This window comes from Jaculus jaculus, chromosome 5, assembly GCF_020740685.1.
Source record: "Jaculus jaculus isolate mJacJac1 chromosome 5, mJacJac1.mat.Y.cur, whole genome shotgun sequence".
NCBI lineage: Eukaryota > Metazoa > Chordata > Mammalia > Rodentia > Dipodidae > Jaculus > Jaculus jaculus.
This window is the reverse complement of record NC_059106.1, coordinates 12,448,372-12,472,238: the sequence shown is the minus strand read 5'-3', so window position 1 is coordinate 12,472,238 and position 23,867 is coordinate 12,448,372. Positions and strand designations below refer to the sequence as shown.

The 23,867-nt window shown below is 45.4% G+C and overlaps 1 protein-coding gene across 2 annotated transcripts in view; it reads right to left on the bottom strand.

Annotated features, from left to right (window-relative positions):
* The window catches only part of Tbce (tubulin folding cofactor E), a 42,143-nt gene extending 21,572 nt beyond the window's left edge, over window positions 1-20,571 (bottom strand). The window contains exons 1-6 of one of the 2 annotated variants that reach the window (XM_045148724.1): window positions 20,496-20,571; window positions 12,872-13,000; window positions 9,014-9,098; window positions 6,982-7,167; window positions 5,770-5,858; window positions 2,870-2,969 (exon numbers count right to left, since the gene is read on the bottom strand). In XM_045148724.1, coding sequence (XP_045004659.1) covers window positions 2,870-2,969; window positions 5,770-5,858; window positions 6,982-7,167; window positions 9,014-9,098; window positions 12,872-12,974 — 563 coding nt within the window. In that variant the 5' untranslated portion in view covers window positions 12,975-13,000; window positions 20,496-20,571. Of the gene's footprint in view, window positions 1-2,869; window positions 2,970-5,769; window positions 5,859-6,981; window positions 7,168-9,013; window positions 9,099-12,871; window positions 13,001-20,488 lie in introns of both variants that reach the window. The other variant, XM_004659640.2, reaches the window with a different exon arrangement.
* Window positions 20,572-23,867: the final 3,296 nt, after the last annotated feature.

Below are 23,867 nucleotides of genomic sequence, written 5' to 3'. Positions count from 1 at the left end.
TTCTTTCTCTCTCTGCTTGCAAGTAAATAAAAATTAAAGTAAAATAAAATGCCAGGTATGGTGGCATACACCTTTAATCCTAGCACATGGGAGGCAGAGGATCGCCATGAGCTCAAGGCCGCCCTGAGACTACATAGTGAATTCCAGGTCAGCCTGAGCTAGAGCAAGACTCAATCTAAAAAAAAAACAAAAAACAAAAAAACAACTACAACTACAACAACAAAATATATGTATATAATTATCAAACATGAAATAAATACCAAAGTGAAATTGGGTATGGTGATACACCTATAATCCCAGAATTTGGGAGGTAGAGGCAGGAGGATCAAGGTTCAAAGTCAGCTGGGCTAGAGAGAAAGTTTGGTAGCTAAGATGCTTGCCTGCAAAGCCAAAGGACCCAGGTTCAATTCCCCAGGACCCATGTAAACCAGATGCACAAGGTGGCACATGTGTCTGGAGTTTATTTGCAGTGGCTAAAGGCCCTGGTGTGCCAATTCTCTTTCTCTCTCTCTCTCAAATATAAATATAAATTATATATATACATATATAGGCTAGAGAGATGGCTTAGTGGTTAAGCACTTGCATGTGAAGCCTAAAGACTGCAGTTCAAGGCTCAATTCCCTAGGACCCATGTAAGCCAGATGCACAAGGGGGTGCATGCATCTGGAGTTTGTTTGAAGTGGCTAGAGGCCCTGACACACCCATTCTCTCTCTCTCTATCTGCCTCTTTCTCTCTCTGTCTGTCACTCTCAAATAAATAAATAAGCCTGGGCTGGACTGAGACCCTACCTTGCAAAACTAAAGAAAACAAAAAGAATCATCTTTGACTATCCAGGAAGTAGTCCAGACTGAGGCCAGTCTGGACTACTAGGCTATGAGACCCTGTCTGAAAGAAAAAAACACACACACACACACAATTAATTTTTTAAAAGTACCTCATTAAAAAATATTTTAGTTATTTATTTGAGAGAAAGAAATAGGCAGGGGGAGAGAGAGAGAGAGAATAGGCATTCCAGGGCTTCCAGCCACTGCAAACAAACTCCAGATGTGTGTGCCCCCTTATGCATCTGGCTTATATGGATCCTGGGGAACTGAACTTGGGTCCTTTGCCTTTGCAGACAAGTACCTGAACCTCTAAGCCATCTATCTCTCCAGCCCAAAAAGTATCTCGTTTTAAATATTTATAACATGCAACTGAGTGGTAGTCACACACAGGATTTTTTTGTCTTCCCCCCACTTGGTTAGGTGAGGCTTCAGGTCCTCAGACATATGTAAGACAGGTGTGGTGGTTTGAATGCAATGTCCTCAAAGGCTTGTGTTGTGAATTCTTGATCCCCAGCCAGTAGTACTGTGTTAAAGCTATCAGCCCTGGGAAGGTGGGTTTCTGGGAGTGAGTTTTATGGTGTTACAGCTTGGCTCCCTCTTGCCTCTGCTCTGTGATACTTTCTCCACTATGAGGAAACTTCACCTTGAAGCACGAACCTGAATTATCCCTTTTCGACTCAATGAGACGGTAACTATGATAAGTTACATTTTTCTATCTGAGGCCACACACAACATGTTTAACTTGACTGCTATACTGTACCTAACTTAGCCAGGTATAGGTTAACTGTATATGTAAAGCCAGTTCAAGAATGAAAAGGAGCCAAGCATGGTGGCGGATGTCTTTAATCCCAGCACTCAGCAGGCAGAGGAGGATTGCCATGAGTTTGAGGCCACCCTGAGATTATAGTGAATTCCAGGTCAGTCTGGGCTACAGTGAGACCCTACCTTGAAAACAAACAACCAACAACAACAAAAAGAATGATGGGCTGGAGAGATGGCTTGGTGGTTACAGCACTTGCCTGCAAAACCAAAGGACCTTGGTTCGGTTCCCCAGGACCCACATAAATCAGATGCACATTCATCTGGAGTTTGACTGCAGTGGCTGGAAGCCCTGGCACGCCCATTCTCTCTCTCTCTCTGCCTCCTTCTCTCTCTCAAATAAATAAATAAAAAATATTTTTAAAAAAAGAATGAAAAGGGTTAGAGTATGGTGTGTGCGTAGCACAGGGCTTCAGAAGCAGGCACGAAGTCCAGGGCTTGATCCCCAGCACCAACAAGTGAATGAAGGAAACGTCAGCCTGGCTGAGATTCTAACACTAAAACTAATCATTAAATATCCAAGAAAGCCGGGAAAAGTGTGCCATTAGAAAAATAGGTAGAAACACAAAAGCCATCATCAGCCAGGTGCTGGTGGCACATGCCTTTAATCCCAGCACACAGAAGGCAGAGTTAGGAGGATTCCTGTGAGTTCAAGACTACATAGTGAATTCCAGATCAGCCTGGGCTATATAGTAAGACCCTACCTCGAAAAACCAAAAACAGTACCCCAGTGAAGCTACTGTTCATTTTTTTTTAACTGGTGGCAGCGGGGGTGGGGGTGGGAGGAGGGCTAAAGGCATGCATTGCCACACTCAGCACTAACATATATATTTGAATAATACCACGTCTCCTTTCCAACTCAACTAAATGACAACACACACACACACAGACACAGACACAGACACAGACACACACACACACACACACGTCCCCTGCAACATTCCATCTTTCATGGTCAGCCTTACAAGACAGGAAGATCCAGCTCGATCTAGCCACCTACCCATCCCCCACCTGATCAAAAAAGATAAAATGCATTCCTTCCTAATACATCAATCACATGACCATCTGAAAGACTAAACTGACCAATGTGCAGAGAATCTTGGTAAATTCAAGTCAGCCCAAACCTGCCTGGAATAAGGTCGCTAGCATGTGGCAGGCTTATGCCATCCATCTCTGACTGCTTCCCTGCCTGTCTCACTGTGACAAGACAATGAAGAGTCCGTACCTGAGATCCAGAACCTCCAGACTCCTGAGCTGCTCCGCAATGTGCATCACTTCATCCCATGAGGAGAAGAGGTTTTTTGACAAATTTATACTTACAATATCTAAAAAGTACATGTTAAGAAACTATCATTTCAGCCATGTGTGGTGGTGCATGCCTTTAATCCCAGTACTCAGGAGGCAGAGGGAGGAGGATCACTGTGAGTTTGAGGCCAGCCAGGAGCTACAAAATATGATCCAGGTCAGCATGAGCTACAGTGAGAGCCTATCTGGAAAAGAAAAGAAAAAAAGAAAAAAAAAGGTGCTTGCTTGCAAAGTCAAAGGACCTAGGTTCAATTCCCCAGGACCCAAGTAAGCCAGACGCACAAGGTGGCACATGCATCTGGAGTTTGTTTGCAGCATCTGGCAGCCCTGGCATGTCTATTCACTCCCTGCATCCCTCTTTCACTGTGTCTTTTACTCACTCTCTCTAATATATATATATATATATTATATATATATTATATATATATATTATATTATTAAATATATATATATATATATATTTAAAAAGTTTCTGGGGGGGGTGCTGGAGAGATGGCTTAGCGGTTAAGCACTTGCCTGTGAATCTTAAGGACCCTGGTTCGAGGCTTGATTCCCTAGGACCCATGTTAGCCAGATGCACAAGGGGGCACATGCGTCTGGAGTTCGTTTGCAGTGGCTAGAGGCCCTGGCACACCCATTCTCTCTCTCTCTGCTTCTTTCTCTCTGTCACTCTCATATAAATAAATAAAAATAACAACAAAAAATTTTTTAAAAAAGTTTCTGGGGGCTGGGCATGGTGGCAATTGACTTTAATCTCAGTACTTGGGAGGCAGAGGTAGGAAGACTGCCATGAGTTCGAGGCCACCCTGAGAATATAGAGTGAATTCCAGTTCAGCCTGGGTTAGAGTAACACTCTACCTCAAAAAACCAAACAAACAAAAAAGTTTCCAAGGGCTGGAGAGATAGCTTAGCAGTTAAGGCAACTGCCTGTGAAGCCTAAGGATCCAGGTTCAATTCCCCAGTGCCCACTAAACCAGATGCACAAGGTGGTGCATGCATTTGGAATTTGTTTTCAGTTGCTGGAGGCCCTGGCATACCATTCTCTCTCTCTCTTTCTCTCTCTCTGCCTCTTTATGTCTCTCTCAGATAAATAAATTAATCTTTAAAAAAAAAAAAACAAAAAAACAACTTTCTCGGGGTTGGAGAGATGGCTTAGCAGTTAAGGCATTTGCCTGCAAAGCCAAAGGACCTTGGTTCAATTCCCCCAGAGCCCATGTAAGCCAGATGCACAAGGTGGTATGTGTGTCTGGAGTTTGTTTGCAGTGGTCAGAGGCCCTGAAGTGCCCATTCTGTCTCTCTGCCTCTTTCCCTCTCTCAAATAATTAAAAAAAAAAAAAATTTCCCAGGCATGGTGAAACGTGTCTTTAATCCCAGCACTCAGGAGGCAGAGGTAGGAGGATCTCTGTGAGTTTGAATCCAGCCTGGGACTACAAAGTGAGACCCTACCTTGGGGTGAGGGGGAGTTGATGAAAAAAAATGAAGAAACTGTAATTGCAAAAGATTCACAAAAAGCATAAAAGTGGTTACTCCTTAAACCTGGAGAACAGAATCTTTTTTTGTGTGTATGGTAAAGTCTTGTTCTAGCTAACCCATACTGATCTGGAATTCACTATGTTGTCTCAGGGTTGCCTCAAACTTGCAGAAATCCTCCTACTTCTGCCTCCCAAATGCTGGTATTAAAGACATGTGCCATCATATACAATTCTCACATGAAATCTTTAACTTTTCATTTTATACCCTCTACTTTGATTGGAAAGTTTTCATGAGTGCGTAATTTTTATCTTTTTTAAATCTTTATTTTAGAGAGTAAGCAAGAGAGAGAGAATTGGTGCTCCAGGACCTTAGCCACTGCAACCCAACATCAAACACTTGTGTCACCTAGTGGCATGTGCGACCCTGCACTTGCATCACCTCTGCGCCTGGCTTTTGTGGGATCTGGAGAGTCAAACATGGGTCCTTAGGCTTCACAGGCAAGCACCTTAACTGCTAAGCCATTACTCCAGCTCAATTTTTAGGTTTTAAATTACCCAATTATGCCAGGCGTGGTGGCGCATGCCTTTAATCCCAACACTTGTGAGGCAGAGGTTGGAGGACCGCTGTGAGTTCAAGGCCACCCTGAGACTACATAATGAATTTCAGGTTGGCCTGGATTAGAGTGAAACCCTACCTCAAAAAAACCCCCAAAAATAAAAATAAAACACAACTATATAAAACCTGCTACCTGTATCCAAATTACCATATACAAGTCAGGCAGACAAAGATTCTTGTTAACTTCTTCCCTATATCCTTAGCTCTCGCCATAATAGCCTTATATGGCAAAAATAAGTAAATAAACAACACTGTGAGAGAGAGAAGGTGCCTACGGCAGAACTGGACACTGCTGCCACTGCCAGGGCTTCTTCCCTAACAGGTAGTCCTGGCATGAGGGAGCACAGGCTGGCCCGCTGCTCTTGAGACGCTGTCTACTGCGGGCTCCCTGTCACGACTCTGCTCTCCCGCTTGCAGGATGACAGCTGAAGGTCGGGTGCTCCACCAGCACTGGGGTGGGGAGCTCAGTGGGCCAGAGACGGAAGCCTAGGAAGTCTGTCTCCCTGCTAGGAGCCCCACCCGGCAGCCTTCGCTCTCTCGAGCCAGGGTGAGTCACAAGGCCCCCCTGCAGGCAAGGGGTCTGGGGAGGTTGCTCGTTATGCAGCAGGGGCTACTTCAAGCAACACTGAGTTTGTGGTTAGGGAGAAAGTCGGGGAGAAGAGAAGTGGGTGTGCGGCTGCTGGGGTCTGGCTCTAGCTGTGTTCTGGTCACGAGCTCTCCAGGAAAGGATACTGGGGCACGCCTCGGCGATTCTTCCTTTCTCACCAGCACAACTTACTGCACAGTCATTCAGGGAAATCACTTGCAACTTGTTCAGCTGGCTGTGTGAAGAAACAGAGCACACATGTATGTGTGAGTATGTACGCTACCCACCGGCCCTTAAAAATTCAACAATTAGGGAGAGTGCCCCTCGCACCCCCCCATGGTGTGTATGAAGAGGTGCACTGGCAACCACGTGCAGTGCTCTTTATCCTTTTCATCGATATGGACATCTCATTTCCGTGTGTTTGTGTGTGTGTGTGTGTGTGTGTGTGTGTGTGTGTACTTGTTTTTTTTGAGACAGGGTCTTGCTCTAGCTCAGGCTGACCTGGAATTCACTATGTAGTCTCAGGCTGGCCTCAAACTCATGGCAATCCTCCTACCTCTGCCTCCTGAGTACTGGGATCAAAGGCATGCACCATCATGCCCGGCAGGACATCTCATTTCTAAACCAAATGTGACCTCTTACTTGGAGCAAGGGAAGGAGCCCTAGTTGGTTACCAGAGATCTGACAATAGGCCAGAGGCCAGTCCCAGAATAAAGTTGTATGGCCAAAAACTTATTTCTGAAGAATAAAATCTATGAAACAGCGTCAGCACTGTGGGAAATGACAAGAAGATGCCCATGATGCGGCCTTCAGAGCTGAAGCTCCAGAGAACTTGGAACTACATGGCCAGACTGAAAAGCAGCATGGCTCCCAGAGAAACACTTTAGTGAGCCAATGGCTCATGAAGATAAGTCCTCTTTTAGCCAGTATCCACCCTTCACACTGCAGCAAATTATGAACAGTAAGGAGACATACTGTGTAACTAAAGAAAATAGAAAACATTATTGACATGGCTCACAGTTTACTACCTATCAATTAATTTATACCACTGAGAAGCTGTATGAATGTAAAGACTGTGGCAAAGCATTTAGACATCCTTCAAGACTTGCTGATCATCAGAAAATCCACACTGGCAAGAAACCCTCTGAATGTAAGGAGTGTGGAAAACCATTCTTCTGTGGCTCAGACCTTACTCAACATCATAGAATCCACACTGGTGAGAATCCCGATGAATGGAAAAGCCTTTAGCAGTGGTTCAAACTTTCCTCAGTATCAGGGAATCCACACTGGAGAGATGCACTATGAATGTAAGCAATGTGGCAATGCCTTCAGTCAGAGTTCCCAGCAGCTCCACTTACCTCTGTTTCTTTGCAACGAAGTCAAAACCAACAGCTTGGACGTGTTTACTTCCCAATTTAGCAACAGGTGCTTTTCCATTAGTGTGTGGTCCATCATCTAACACATAGCGATTCTTAACTGCAGTAAGAAAATCCACTCCAAAATTTACCTTATCTGGACGAATAAAGGAGCCTCCAGTTGGGTGCCTAGAAAAAGAAAGACATCTAAGATAGAAATATCATCTAATGATGACATCAAAACAAAAGAGAGCTGGGCATGGCGCACACCTTTAATCTCAGCACTCTGGAGGCAGAGGTCGGAGGGTCACTGTGAGTTCGAGGCCACCCTGAGACTACTGGTGAATTCCAGGTCAGCCTGGGCTACAGCAAGACCCTACTTTGAAAAACCAAAAAAAAAAAAGAGAGAGAGAGACTGACAGGGGAGAAGATATGGAAAGTGGATTTATGATGGGAAAGTAGGGAGGGAAGCGTATTATCTTTACTATCTGCAATTATGGAAGTTGTCAATAGTTTTTTTTTAAGGGCTGGAGAGATGGCTTAGCAGTTAAGGTGTTTGCCCACAAAGCCAAAGGACCTCAGTTCAATTCCCCAGGACCCACATAAGCCAGATGCACAAGGGGGCTCATGCATCTGTAGTTGGTTTGCAGTGGCTTGAGGCCCTAATGTGCCCATTCTCTCTTTCTTTGTTTATTAAATTTTTTTGTTCATTATTTATTTATTTGAGAATGACAGAGAGAGAGAAAAAAGAGGCAGATAGAAAGAGAGAGAGAGAGAAAAAATGGGCGCGCCAGGGCTTCCAGCCACTGCAAACGAACTCCAGACACGTGCGCCCTCTTGTGCATCTGGCTAATGTGGGACCTGGGGAACCAAGCCTCGAACCGGGGTCCTTAGGCTTCACAGGCAAGCACTTTACTGCTAAGCCATCTCTCCAGCCCGCCTTTCTTTCTTTCTCATAAATAAACAACAACAACAACAACAAAAATATATATATATATATATATATATATATATATATATATATATATATATATATATTTAAGAAAAAAAGGTTCTGTTTGTTTTTTGAAAAGGGCTGGAACAGCTGGGCATAGTGGCACACGCCTTTAATCTCAGCACTGGGGAGGCAGAGGTAGGAGGATTGATGCGAGTTTGAGGTCAGCCCGAGACTGCATAGTGAATTCCTGGTCAGCTTGAGCTAGACTGAGACCCTACCTCGAAAATCTCCCCACCCAAAAAAGAAAAAGAAAAAAGAAAAATGGCTGGAGAGATGGCTTAGTGGTTTAAGGCACTTGCCTGCAAAGCCAAAGGACCCAGGTTCCATCTCCCAGGACCTCTGTAAGCCAGATACACAAGGTGGCGCATGTGCCATTTTCTCTCTCTTGTCTCCATCTTTCTGCTTGCAAATAAATAAATAAATAAATATTACAAAGAAAACCTTGGAGCTGGAAAGATGACTCAGTGTTTAAAGGAGCTTGCTTGTAAAGCCTGATGGAGCAGGTTCACTTTCCTAGCATTCAGTCATCCACAAAGTGTGCATGCACCTGGAGTCCATTTGCAATAGTGAGAGGCCCGAATGTGCCCATACACACACACTCTCTCTCTCAAGAAAATAAATAAATGAAAGAAAAGAAATACCATCTAAACTGGGCGTGGTGGTGGCACACACCTCTAATTAATCCCAGCACTTGGGAGGCAGACGTAGGAGCATCACAATGACTTTGAGGTCACCCTGAGACTACATGCTGAGTTCCAGGTCAGCCTAGGGTACAGCCAGATCCTACCTCAAAAAAAGGAGAAAAGAAAAGAAAAAAAGAAAGGAAAGGAAAGAAAAAAGACAAGACAAGAAGCCAGGCACAGTGGCACATGCCTTTAATCCCAGCACTCAGGAGACAGACCTAGGAGGTAGGAGGATTAAGGTGAGTTCAAGGCCACTCTGAGACTAACTCCAGGTCAGCCTGGACTAGAGTGAAACCCTATCTAGAAAACAAACAACAACACAAACATGATCAGGCCAATCCTAAGGGAAACTCACCTGCATGTAAAATACACAGTCCCGTCCCGACTGCCATCATGTTTTCCTCTCTCAGGATTGTCCCACTCGACTCCTAACCAGAGTCCTAGTAGACAAGACAGACAAACAAGTGACGGGATGACAGGAACGCTCCACCCCCAGGGGCTGACTCAGGATCGTTGCTGGAATTTCATCCCATCACATGCAATAGCACGTCAGAGCCAAAAAGGCAGCAAAACCTACCATAGCAGAAGACAACAGTGGCTGAGATTTACAGAGAGGGACCATGAAGACATTTAAAGTGTAGTGAAGTAAAGTAGAAAAGAACAAAAAGGGGGGTGCTGGAGAGATGGCTTAGCAGTTGAGGCATTTGCTGGCAAAACCAAAGGACCCAGGTTCAATTCCCCAGTGCCCATGTAAAGCAGTGGTGCATACATTTGGAGTTCATTTGAAGTGGTTAGAGGCCCTGGCACACCCATTCTTTCTCTGTCTCTTTCTCAAATAAATAAATAAAATATTATAAATTTTTAAAAAAAATTAGTTAAAAGGGCTGGAGAGATAGCTTAGTCACTTGCCTGCACAGTTAAAGGATCAAGGTTTTATTCCCCAGGACCCACTTAAGCCAAATGCACGAGGTGGTGCATACATCTGGGGTTGGTTTGCAGCAGCTGGAGGCCCTGGTATGTCTTTCTCCTTCTGCCTCTCTCTCTCTCAAATAAATATGAAAAAAACATTTTAATAAAAAAAATGGTGGTGGCTCATGCCTTTAATCCCAGCACTCGAGAGGCAGAGGTAGGAGGACTGTTGTGAGTTTGAGGCCACCCTGAGACTACATAGTGAGTTCCAGGTCACCCTGGGCTAGAGTAACACCGTACCACGAAAAACAAAACAAAAAAAAAAAAAAAAAAAAAAAAAAAGTAAAAATTAGCTGGGAGTGGTGGCACATGCCTTTAATCCCAGCACTTGGGAGGCAGAGGTAGGAGGATCACCATAAGTTTGAGGCCACCCTGAGATGGGAGAGAATTCCATTCATGTCAGCCTGGGTTAGAGTAAGACCCTACCTCAAAAAAAAAAAAAAAAGGTGGAGAGAGGGCTTAGTGATTAAGGCACTTGTCTGCAAAGCCTAAGGACCCATGTTCAACTTCTCAGATTCCAAGTTAGCCAGACACACAAGGTGACACACATGTCTGGAGTTCAATTGCAGTGGCTAGAGGCTCTGACACACCAGTTCTCTTCTCTCTCAGTCTCTCACATAAAAAAAGCAAGCCAACCTATTTGGCTTGCTTCAAAAATAAAGAAGTAGACAGGCGTGGTGGTGCACTTCTTTAATCCCAGCCCTTGGGAAGCAGAGATAGGAGTATCACCATGTGTTAGAGGCCACCCTGAGACTACACAGTGAATTCCAAGTCAGCCTGGACTACAGTGAAACCCTACCTCGAAAAAATAAAAAATTGAAATACAGAACATTGGGCTGGGGAAATGGCTTAGCAGTTAAGGCGTGTGCCTAGGAAGCCCAAGGACCTCAGTTCAATTCCCCAGGACCTATGTAAGCCAGATGCACAAGGTTGTGCATGTGTCTGGAGTTTGTTTGCAGTGGCTGGAGGCCCTGGCATGCCCATTCTCTCTTTGCCTCTTCCTCTCTCTCTCCCTAATAAAGAAAATATTTTTTTAAATCCTTATAAAAAATAAAATAAAATACACAACATCAACAGTAAAAACAATAATGATCTCTAATAATTCAAATGTCCACCTGTCAGGTACAGCTCTAAGGGCTTTGTCCACATCAATTCACTAAGCCCCCAGAACAGGCCTTGGACAAGGAACTTTCCATTTTACACAATTGTGGGCTGCAAAGGATTGCTACCTTGCAAGAGCAAGGAATAAATAAATTAAAAAAAAAAAAAAGAAAGAAATCCTCTTAGTTAAGCAAGTCCAAAGGAGGCAATGCTTGCTTGCTGCTGAAAACCTAGTCGAAAGCCTATGTCTGAAAAGGTTCTAAGTCCTAGTGGGAGGAACACTACTGTTGTCTGGCTAAGTGGATAAGTTATACCCACCACACTGTCTTTAGAGTATGTTCATGTTCATGCCCTATATATCCATGCTACTCTCTTTTGGCTACAGAAGCTTCTCTTTTCAGATCGTGGTGACCACTGGGAAGAATTAAAACTCATGAAGTGCTGAGAAGTGACAGTGGAGCATTCATCACTAAGGGAGACATCTCTATCACATGCTCCCAAGGCTCAGAGCTCATGGCAGAAACAATGTAAGATCCAGAGGAAGGGGAGGAGTGCTTACAATACTGTCTTACATGCACAAAGTGGCCTTGATATTCATGACCCCACAGTAGCTGACACTACCTATACAAGACCTGTGTAATAGGAGGAAAAAAATTATGACATCAAGCTGGGCATGGCTGCGCATGCTTTAATCCCAGTACTTGAGAGGATCTAGGAGGATCGCCATGAGTTTGAGGCCACCCTGAAGCTACATAGTGAATTCCAGGTTAGCCTGGGCTAGAGTGAGACCCTACCCTGTAAAACAAAAAAACAAAAAGAAATAAGAAAGAAAAGAATTATGACACTAAAATAGGAGACAGACTAACTGGAAAGAAGTGATTCAGTTGAGTGGGAATTTGGGAGGGGAAAAAGAGAGTGGTGGGAGGGAATTATGATCATGGTATATTGTATCTATGTATGTATGTCTATATGTCAAAAAAAATTTTGAAGATAATAAGGAGCGGGTCCAGTGGTTAAGGTGCTTGCCTGTAAAACCTAATAACTGGGTTTGATTCCCCAGTACCCATATAAGGCCAAATGTACAAAGTAGCGTATGCATCTGGAGTTCATTGGCAGCAGCTAGATGCCCTGGTGTGCCCATTTTTCCTCTCTTTCAGTCTCTCTCTCTCTCTCTCTTTTTTGAGGAAAGCCCAACAGATTGCCTTTTTTTATGTGAGACAGTGACACAATGAGAGAATGAAAAAAACGAATGGGTGTGTCAGGGCCTCAGCCACTGAAATTGAATTCCAGACATGTGTGCCCCTTGTGCACATGTGCAACCTTATGCACGTGCATCACTGTGTGTCTGGTTTACACGGGGCCTGGACAGTCAAACATAAGTCCTTATGCTTCACAGGCAAGTGCCTTCATGACTAAACCATCTCACAAACCAGTTGCACACACCTTTAATTCCAGCACTTGGGTGGCCCAAGCAGAAGGATTGTTGTGAGTTCGAGGTCACCTGGGACTACATAGTGAATTCCAGGTCAGCCTGGGCTACAGCAAAACTCTACTTTGAAAAACAAACAAAAACAAAATAGGGGAATCCAGGAGTGGTGGTGGTGCACACCTTTAGTCCCAGCATTTGGGAGGCATAGGTAGGAGGATTGCTGTAAGTTTAAAGCCAACCTGGAACTACAGAGTGAATTCCAGGTTATGTATGGGCTAAAGTGAGACCCTACCTAGGAAAAAACCAAAATAAATAAATAAATAAATAAATAAATAAATAAATAAATAAAATCAAAATTAAAATTAAAAATAGGGGAATAAATAAATCAATAAATGTGTACAAGGATGAATGACCAAGGAATACTAGGAAATTAATATTTGAGTTGAGAGTTGTGAGAATTCAAGACTTTCAGTTGTTTAAAGTTTCCTCAGATGATACTTCAAGATAGCTTTAATGTAAAATACAGGCACTTAAGTAATGAAGTAACATAATTAAATAAAACTGTACATTATACATAGAGCACACCGTCACCAAACTAAAGCTGTATCTACAAGTTGGTTGGTCATTTCCTCAAAGTTGGTGATATAAGGCACTACTGGGAAATTTACCTAGAAGTCAGTATGGAGTGCATACACCGCCCCCACTGTGGCTTACCTTCCACCGGGGGAACGACACCACAGAAACGCACTGTTGCCAGTTCTCCATTCACTTCCACTCTTCTACCGATGACATCTGATGGCAAAGTGTCACTCATCATAAGATAACCAGAATCTGAAACGAGATCTGGGGTGGAGGAAGAGGGAACATGTCCTTAACAAGAAAATATTCAAAATAATTTCCTTTAAAATTTTATATTTATTTATTTGCAGAGACAGAGAGAGAAAATGGGTGAACCAGGGTCCGTAGCCACTACAAACTTGACTCATGGGCTACTTTGTGAATCTACCCTTAAGTGGGTACTGGCGAATCAAAATCAGGTCATTAGGCTTTATGGCAAAGTGCTCAGCCATTGCCCCAGCCAAAAAAAAAAAAATTCTTAAAAAAAAAATTTGGAGCCAGGCATGGTGGCACACACCTTTAATCCCAGCACTCAGGAGGCAGAGGTTGGAGGATCACTGTGAGTTCGAGGCCACCCTGAGACTACATAGTGAATTCCAGGTGAGCCTGAGCTAGAGTGAAACCCTATCTCAAAAACAACAAGAAAAAAATTGGGCAGGGCATGGTGGCACACGCCTTTAATCCCACCACTTGGGAGGCAGAGGTAGTGAAGGGACCAAAGTGACGCCATGACAGGTTTCAGTAAGGCTCCACTCTAGGCTTAAATTTCAGTTTCCCAGAAAGGCAAGCAGGACTTCTGGAAAGGGCATACCCTGACGTGTGGCTGGGAAGATAACCACCCAGAGCCTGAGTCAGTTCCTGGACATGCCCAGATATGCCCTTTCATGCCTTCTGCCCCAACCAATCAGAGATGCACAACTGAAACTGCTGATTGCCTAGCCAATCATTTTAAAAATTAACCCGCCTGAAATTCCCCCTACACCTAACCAGCCAAAACCTTAGGAACAGCCAAATATATACAAGTACAGTTACTGTTCAAATTAACCAATCACTGAGCCAGGCGTGGTGGCACACAACTTTAATCACAGCACTCGGGAGGCAGAGGTAGGAGGATTGCTGTGAATTCGAAGCCACCCTGAGACTCCATAGTGAATTCCAGGTCAGCCTGAGCTAGAGTGAGACCCTACCTCAGAAAAAAAAAAAAAAGAAGAAGAAATTAGCCAATCATGTTAGAAAAGACTAAGCCCGCCAAAATTCCTCTAGCTGTGCTTAAAAGGAGCCTGCGAGCTCCTTTCAGGGTTGTCATTTTGCATGAATGGTTGACCCCCGCATGCTGGTTGATTTTGCAAAATTAACGCTCTTTGCTTTTATATACTATTTGAGTCTGGGGTCTTTCTTCAGCGATTCTTGGACCCTTACAGTAAGAAGATTGCCATGAGTGAGGCCACTCTGAGACTCCATAGTGAATTCCAGGTCAGCCTGAGCTAGAGTGAAACCCTACCTTGGGGTAAAAAAAATGGGGGGCTGGAGAGATGGCTTAGGAGCTAAGACACTTACCTGCAAATCCTAAGGACCTAGGTTTGATTCTCCAGTACCCATATAAGCCAGATACACATGGTGGCACATACGTCTGGACTTCATTTGCAGTGGCTTGAGGCCCTGGCATACCTCACTCTCTCTTTCAAATAAGTAAATATATTTAAAAATTTTTTTCCTAGCCAGGTGTGGTGGCACACACCTTTTATCCCAGAACTTTGGAGGCAGAGATAGGAGGCTCACCATGAGTTTGAGGCCACCCTGAGAGTACATAGTGAATTCCAGGTCAGCCTGCGCTACAGTGAGACCCTACCTCAGAAAAATACCACCCCCCAAAATTCTAGAGGCTTCCAGGTAAAATGGTGGCATAGTAGCCATGCCAAAGCAATCTAGTGGGGGAAAAAAGCAAAACACACTCTTCTACTAAAAAGTAAAGGTGTATAAATGAATTATCAACCACAACAGAGAAACAGGAACAGGGCATGGTGGCGCACGCCTTTAATCCCAGCACTTGGGAAGCAGAGGTAGGAGGATCACTGTGAGTTTAAGGCCACCCTGAAACTATATAGTAAATTCCAATTCAGCTTAGGCTAGAGTGAGACCCTACCTTGGAAAAAACAAACAAACAAATTAAAAAAAAAAAAACAGAAACAGGAGAGACACAGAAATTCCAGCAAGCAGAAAACCTACCACAAGCAGCTCCCTCCAAGGCAGTGGCCCCTATCCCAGCCAGGCTGGCCCGGTGTGGCGCAGAGCCGCAGGAGAAGCAGCCAGGTGGAGGGATTTTGCACTCACACCAGTCTCCTCACAGTCAAGAGACCTGAGGAGGACAGCCAGGACCAGCTGAGCAGCGCTGGAACATGTCCAGGCACCCTGCAGCCGCACGTCCCCAACCGCCAGCGCCAGACCCACACCTGAGCCACACAGTCCCCAGTACAGCCTATCTGAATGCCAGCTCCAGTGACCCAAGCAGCCTAACCGAGTCCACAAGATCAGTCTGGGCTACAGTGAACCCCTACCTCAAAATAAATAAATAAAAAGAAAGCAAGCTGGAAAAAGCTATGCTGCATGTAACTCCATGGGAGAAGTCATTGGTGAAGATAAACAACAGTGGATACTGCAAGCCTTAAGTTTGGCCAGCCAGGCCAAATGAGCCAACGGGTGCAACAGTGGCATGTTTGTTATGGGGAAACCAACAACCCTAATTAGACAGGAGGCCTGCTCCATAGGGGGGAATATATGCCTGATACTGAAAACCTATGACAGGGGAGGTCATGAGCCCTAGAGGTGTAACACCTGCTGGTATCTGGCTAAATGCATATATTATGCTCGTAAGTGTCCAGTAAGCAATTTTTTTTTGTTTTTTTGTTTTTTGTTTTTCGAGGTAGGGTCTCACTCTAGCCCAGGCTGAACTGGAATTCACTATGGAGTCTCAGGGTGGCCTCAAACTCACAGCAATCCTCCTACCTCTGCCTCCCAGTGCTGGGATTAAAGGCGTGTGCCACCACACCTGGCTAGCAAGCAATTTTCTTAAGGTTCATACCCATATGCTAATGTTAGTCTCACTTCTGGTTAGAGAAGCTTCTCTTTACAGGTGGTGGTGACATCTGTGAAGACTCAAAATGCACCCTACTGCCGAGAAGAAACGACACAGGAGCGTTCAGCACTGAAACATTTCTATCACACCTTCCAAGGCTCAGGGTCCATTATGGAGGAGGTGGTGGGAAGAATGTAAGAGCCAAAGGAAGAGTAGGACTCCTTACAATGCACTCTTTTTTAAACAAACAAACATATTTATTTATTTATTTAAGAGAGAGAGACAGGGAGGGAGGGAGGGAGGGAGGGAGAAAGGGGGGTAAGAGAGAATGGGCACTTCAGGGCTTCCAATCACTGCAAACAAATTCCAGACACATGTGCCACCTTTTGCATCTGGCTTACCTGGGTACTGGAGAATTGAACCTAGGTCCTTAGGCTTTGGAGGCAAATGCCTTAATCACTAAGCATTCTCTCTAGCCCCACAATGTACTCTTCCAGACACAAAATGGCTTGGATATCCATGACCTCACAGTGCCTAGAACTGCCTACACAGGACCATAATAGGAGGAAAAGATGATGACATCAAAATAAGACAGACTGATTGAGAGGGGGAGGGTATATGACGGAGAGTAGAGTTGTGAAGGGGAAAGGAGGGGAGAAGGGAATTATCATGGTTTATTGTCTATAATTATAGAAGCTGTCAATAATAAAAAATGAGAAAAAAAATCAATCTAATTTGTGTTCTATTCCCCTTTTCTGCCCATTGTAAGAGACAGCAAGCAGCACTTTCATCCTCTACTCTCCATCTAACTTAAGTGCCACAGGCCAGCATGGATAATGCTAGCCACAAGTCCTCTCTTACAGACAAGCTCACTCTGGCAGCCACCTTGGCCTCAGATGCATGTTCTATTATCCCTTTCAGCAGCCACACACCATGAAAACAACTTGCTGGCAATCTTGTCCCATTTATGCTACTCTTAGGGTTGCAACACATTCTCTAGCCCTCTGTTTTCAAGACACCCTCATACTCATGAAGCGGTCCCCACTCATCAAGCAGATATGCCACCCCACACCACCCAACATAGCCACCTCAGAATTTCCCCCAGACACTCTAGCTCCAGATGGCTCAGCCTTGGCTGTCTTGCTAACCACAGCAAGAACCACACAACTGCTACCACGCTGCACATGGGGAAGGATGGGCTTGTCAAGATGTTCCTGGAACATGCTCCTCCCTCAGACAGCCTCAGTTGCATGCTGCCCACCCACAGCCAGGAACCTGCTCCTCATCTGTGGTTCTGGGGTGTCCCATGTTCAGGTGCCAAGTGTTGTAAGACTCTTTCTCTAGGGAGATGTGAACACATGCCCATTCACTCTACACTGAGACCCTGTCTCAAAACAAGAAGGGGGCTGGGTAAGTAGCTGGGTTGGAAGAGTGCTTGCTTAACATGCAAGAAGCCCTGGATCCAGTCTCCCGTACCACATAAACCAGGTGTGATGGTGCATACCTGTTATCCCAGCATGCAAATATTTCCTATTTAATGGTTACCAGTGTTTTCCAATGTCTCTCCTGCACATACTCCAGGCAAAGGGAAATTCTAATATACCTCTTTTACAAATGTGAACGTACAAAATATCTGTTCTATTAAAATGTTTGAAAAACTGACTTCAATAAACTAAAAAGAAAAAAAATGAAAGCCACTAGAAGATAGTTACAACTGATAGCTTTATTGTTAGACATTTACATCTTACAAAAATAAATAATTACAAAAATGTATTAAATAATCCAGAAAATGTGCTTAAAATCAGCAACTTAAGAGAATTCTGTAGGGTAAAAATTCTGGTTAGGTTTCAATAAAGAATGTACAGTAAGGGCTGGAGGAATGGTTAAGTGGTTAAGATGCTTGCCTGCAAAGCCAAAGGACACAGGTTTGATTCCCAAGGACCCACGTAAGCCAGATCCACAAGGTGGTGCATGCTTCTGGAGTTCATTTGCAGCTGCTGAAGGCCCTGGCACACCCATTCTCCATTCTGTCTCTCTATCTGCCTCTCCCTCTAAAATAAATTAAAAAAAAAAAAAAAGAATGTACAGTAAATTTTAAAGTTAAAAGTTAATCCCTGCTGGGTGTGGTGGCACAGGCCTTTAGTTCCAACCTTTGGGAGACAGAGACAGAAGGATTGTAGTGAGTTCGAGGCTATCCTGAGATTACATAGTGGAATTCCAGGTCAGCCTGGGCTAGAGTGGAACCCTACCTCAAAAAAGCAAAAAAAAAAAAAAAAAAAAAAAAAAAAAAGTTAATCATATGAGACAAATTGAGTAATTAATATGTCTCCCAAACAGGTAGTTGGAGAAAAATGAATAGGAAAAGAAATAAAATTCAATCCAGAGGCAAGAAAGGAGAAAAGGAGCCTAGAATGTAGTGGTGGGCTGAAGTTGTAGTCTCCTGGCAGAATGCCTGCTGGCCATGTTTGCAAAGTGTGATTGTAGAAAAGCACAAATCACTGCAACAACATGACGGCCATCACTTAGGTGCCAGGCGCACAGCTGAAAATAAGAAAATGCCCACCCTCATGAAGCTTCTATCCTAGTGGAAGAAACGCAATAAGCCAGGTACGTGAGAACTCACATGGTATGCATGCGGAAGGATGGCAAACACAAGGCAGGAAGTGCAGTGAGCTGTGAAAGAAAGATGCCCGGCCAAGGAAGCCTGGTGAAAAAGTGGTATTCCAAAACGCAGTAGGTAAAGAATGAACCATGTGACCACATAGACCATTCCAGGTATAGAAACAGCAGGTACAAATATCCTGGGGCTACAATGTGCTTCAGAAAGCCAAAGAATGAAGCACTCAGGTGAGCAAGGATGAAGATGGCCCAGCCAGGTCACCAAGGAGGCCATTCTAAAGGCTCTTTCACGGGGCTCAGGGGAAAGAGATGGTGATTGGAGACATGGGATGGTAATGAGAGGAAGCTACAATCAAAATGTACAGGGCTTCAGCCGGGCGTGGTGGCACACACCTTTAATCCCAGCATTCAAGAGGCAGAGATCATTCTGAGACTACATATTGAATTCCAGGTCAGCCTGGACTGGAGCGAGAACCTACCTTGAAAAAAACAGAAAAATAAATAAATAAATAAATAAATAAAAGAAACTATAGGGGCTGGGGCTGGAGAGATTGCTTAGTCGTTAAGGCACTTGCCTGTAAAGCCTAATGAGCCCAGGTTCAATTCCCCAGGACCCATATAAGCCAGATGTATACAAGGTGACACATCCATCTGGAATTCATTTGCAGTGACTGGAGGCCCTGGCAGTCCCATTCTCTCTGCCTGTCTCTCTCTTCTCTCTGCTTGCAAATAAACAATAATTTTTTTGTTTTTCAAGGTAAGGTCTCCAGGTGTGGTGGCGTATGCCTTTAATCCCAGCACTGGCGCGGCAGAGGTAGGAGGCCACCCTGAGACTACATGGTGAATTTCCAGGTCAGCCTGAGCCAGAGTGAGACCCCACCTCGAAAAACCAAAATAAATAAATAAATAAATAAATGAAATATTTTTAACAATTCAGGAGCGAGGACATAAAACGGAACTACATTTCCCAGGGGACACCATGCTACTAGTTACCCAGTCATGGGAAAGTAAAATGCATGGTGAATCTTTGGTGAGTCTTCCCTCTGCAAACTCAAGGGAACCGGCATCCTAATCCCTTTTCTGTCCAGAAAGCGAAGAGGCCCCTCCCAAGGCTGAAACCAAAGCAAAGGTTTTAAAAGCCAAAAAAAGGCCGCGCTGAAAGGTGTCCACAGCCGCAAGATCCGCACATCGACCTTGTTCGGGTGACCGAGACACTGTGCCTCCAGAGGTAGCCCGGGATACCCTGGGGAGAGCGCCCAGGAGAAGCAAGCGTGCCCTCTGTGCCCGCACCCAGTTCCCGACCACCGAGTCGGCCATGAAGACAGAAGAGGACACCGCACCGGTGTTCACTGTGGACGTCAAGACTAACAAGCCCAGATCAGACAGGCTGTGAAGTCACTAGCCTGACCGGGCCTGATGGAGAGAAGAAGGCATGCGTTCGGCTGGCTCCCCATTATGATGCTTCGGATGCTGCCAACATTGGGATCAGCTAAACTGGATCCAGCCGGCTAATTCTAAATACACTTTATTTCACTAAAAAAAAAAAAAATACATAAAAATATTAAAGCTGGGTGTGATGGTGCACGCCTTTAATGCAAGCACTCGGGAGGAAGAGGAAAAAGGATCGCCTTGAGTTCCAGGCCACCCTGAGAATACATGGTGAATTCCTGGTCACACGGGGCTGGGCTCAACACCCTGAAACAAGAAGAAAATTCAAAGCCAGCCCGGTCAACTTGGTACCACCGTGTCTCAACAATGAAGAGGGGCTGGAGTGATGACAGCGGTTACGGCTCTAATGATTACTGGGGCCCCAGACTTACTAAGGCTGGCCTCGAACTCTCGGTGCGCCTCCAGCCTCTGCCTCCCGAGCGCGGGAAGCAAAGACGCGCGCCACCACGCCGGGCCCCGCCTGGAGACCGGCCGCCGGTCTCCGTTCAGCGCGACTCGAGCACAGCGCGCTCGGGAACCCCGGCAGATGGCCGTGCCCCGCCCTCCCCCGCCCCCCCCAGGCCCGGACGGACCTCTCACCTGCCCCGGCTGCCCACCCGTCCGCGCCGCGGCCCTTGCGCTCCGCCCGGGAACACACTTCCGGCCCCGGGCGGCGTCGTGACAGAGGCAATGCCGTAAACGCAGACCGTGTCGCAAATGCGGGCAGAGCGCGACTTGACCTCGCAACCCGCCGTCCCGGCTGCCCGCGGAGCCGCCTCCCGTCCTGCGGAAGCGAGCGGGACTCGCGCCCGGGGGCCTCCACCCCTGGGATGCCGAAGCGGGGGATGATGGCCCCGAGCTCGACAGCACCCTGGGCACAGAAGCGGACTCTGTCGTAGAAGAGCAGCACGCGGGTGCCGGGGCCGCTAGCCACAAGCAGACAAACTCTAGACCTGTGCCACCTTGTATACCTGGCATTGACGCCGGTTCTGGGGAATCGAACGCAGGTTATAGGTTTTGCAAGCAAGCGCATACACTCATTCTGTAGTCCAGGGTGTGCTCACAGCAATCCTCCTACCTTAACCTCCTCAGTGCTGTGATTAAGAGATGCAAGCCACCATGCTCAGCTAATGCCAGTCAATGCCTTTGGTTAAGGAAGCCCAGAAATCTTTAGTCAATTTTGCCTATTGACTTTAGCGGGAGGGCTCCCTGAGCAACACTGGAGACATGTCTCTGGTACACAGTGGGAGGGCTCCCTGAGCAATACTGGCAGAGACACCGAGTTTGCAGTTGAGTGAGTTGGTTAAAGACGACACTGAGGCACTTAGGTGACTTAGTGCTGCAGCAGCAGAGACGGCCTTTGTATGGGGAGGGCGTCTTCTGACTACTGGGTCCTATTGTTGCCTGGAAGACCAGGCTTAGGCCACTATCCATGCACTTGAGTCAGTACTCCCAATAATTTTTTTTTTTTTCCTTTCTTTTTCTTCCCGAGATAGAGTCTCACTCTAGCCCAGGCTGATGTGGAATTTACTGTGTAATCCCAGGCTGGCCTCAAGGTCACGGCAATCTTCCTACCACTGACTTCCAAGTGCTAAGATTAAAGGTGTGTGCCACCAACCTGGGCAAATGTTTTTCTTTTTTAAAAAAATTATATTTATTTATATAAGAGAAAGAGGGAGAGAGAGAATGGGCATGCCAGAGTCTCCAGCTGCTGCTGCTGAACTCCAGATACATAGACATCTGGCTTTATGTAGGTCCTGGGGAATCGAACTTGGGTCCTTAGGCTTCACAGGCAGGTGGCTTAACCACTAAGAAATCTCTCCATCCCTCTTTGTTATCAAAAAAAATTCTAATTTATTTGAAAAACAGAGAGAGGGAGAAAGAAAGGAAGGAGATAAGAGAGAATGGGCACACTAGGGCCACCAGCCACTGCAAATGAACTCCAGACACGTGTCATTTTATGCAACTGGCTTTAAGTGGGTACTGGGGAATTAAATCTGGGTCCCTAGGCTTTGCAAGCAAGCACCTTAACTACTGAGCCATCTCTGCAGCCCCTAATATTTCATTTATTTATTTGCAAGCACAGAGACAGAGAACAAGAGAGAATGGGCACACCAGGGCCTCCAGCCGCTGCAAATGAACTCGATACATGTGCCATTAAGTACATCTTGCTTTATGTAGGTAATGGATAATTGAGCCTGGGTCCTTAGGATTTCCAGACAAGTGCCTTAACCTTCTGTAGTCCCAGGCTGGTCTTGAACTCTTCCTATTTCAGCCTCCAGAGTGCTGGGATTAAAGGCATCACCTTTTTGAAGCAGGGTCTCACTTTAGCCAAGGCATTCCTAAAACTTCTGTAGCTCAGACTGGCCATGAACTCATAGCAATCCTTATCTCAGTCTTCCAAGTACTGGGATTAAAGGCGTGTACCACCACATCTAGCTCTAAATGCAGAATTTGTAAAAAAAAAAAAAAAAAAAAAAAAAAAAAAGCCAGGCGTGGTGGCACACGCCTTTAATCCCAGCACTCGGGAGACAGAGGTAGGAGGATCGCTGAGAGTTCGAGGCCACCCTGAGACGACATAGTGGATTCCAGGTCAGCCTGAGCCAGAGTGAGACCCTACCTTGAAAAACAAACAAAACAAAACAAAACAAAAAATCTCTGTGTGTGTGTATTTGCCACTGCAAATGAGCAGATGCAGACACCACTTTTTGTATCTTTTTTTTTTTTTTTTTGGTTTTATGGGCTCAGGCTGACCTGTAATTCACTATGTAGTGTCAGGGTGGCCTTGAACTCACAGTGATCCTCTTACCTCTGCCTCCCAAGTGCTGGGTTTAAAGGCATACATCACCATGCCCGGCTTTGCACCTTTTGGTGGGTGCAGAGGATCTGAACAATAGCAGAACTGAAAGGGTCTGCAAACAAGTGTCTTAAACCACTGAACTATCTGGATGCCCAGCCCCTAAATGCAGAATCACTTCTGTAATCTTCAAGGGTGTTGGGGGTATTCCCAAGTGTGGCTACATTTGTCTCACGTCTGAACAGAAGTCAGGTGCAGCTCCTCCCCCACATCCCTGTGTGAACACACCTGGGGTCTCGCAGCAGAGGCTGGTCCTGGCTGCGTTCTTAGTATTCACATCTGCTCAGCCAAATCCTCAAAGGACCTTCTCAAACAGACCAAACAAAACCATTCCTTGTCTCCTGAAGCCAATCAACTGAGTTCACTAATTGAATTGATAAGAAATCACAAACCCCTGCATTTTAGGTTAACAGCACAATCTGAAACTCTCCAACAAGTCCTGGAGAGTCTCGATGTGGATCAGGAAGCTCCATAATCCCTTTTCAGATTTTTCTTTTTTTTGGGGGGGGGCGGGGAAGGGTCTAGGAAGCATAGTTAAGTTTGTTATCTCCTCTCCTTCTAGGCTTTAGTTCGTTTTAGTTTTAAGATCAGGTCTCACTAGCCCAGGCTGGCCTGAAATTCACTATGTAATCTCAGGGTGGTCCTAAACTCACGGCAATCCTCCTACCTCTGCCTCCCAAGTGCTGGGATTAAAGGTTTGCACCACCATGCCCAGTTTAGGATTTATTTTGAAGGGGGTCATAACAATTTTGTCCTTTGATGCAGAATTTTGTTCCCTGGGAGACTCCTAGAAAAGTGAGAGGGTGATAAGGAAGAGGCAAGGTCAGAAGAGTCTAGATGAGAGCAATCAAGGACTGAGAAAAATTTACTCTTCAACATTCATCCTTTTTTTGGGTAGGGTCTCACTAGCTCAGGCTGACCTGGAATTCACTATGTAGTCTCAGGGTGGCCTTGGACTCATGGCGATCCTCCTACTCTGCCTCCCAGTCCTGGGATTAAAGGTGTGTGCCACCATGCTTGGGCTCATCTTTTTTTTTTTAAAGAAAATATTTTTATTTATTTAATTTATTTTTGATTTTTTGAGGTAGGGTTTCACTCTGGCCCAGGCTGACCTG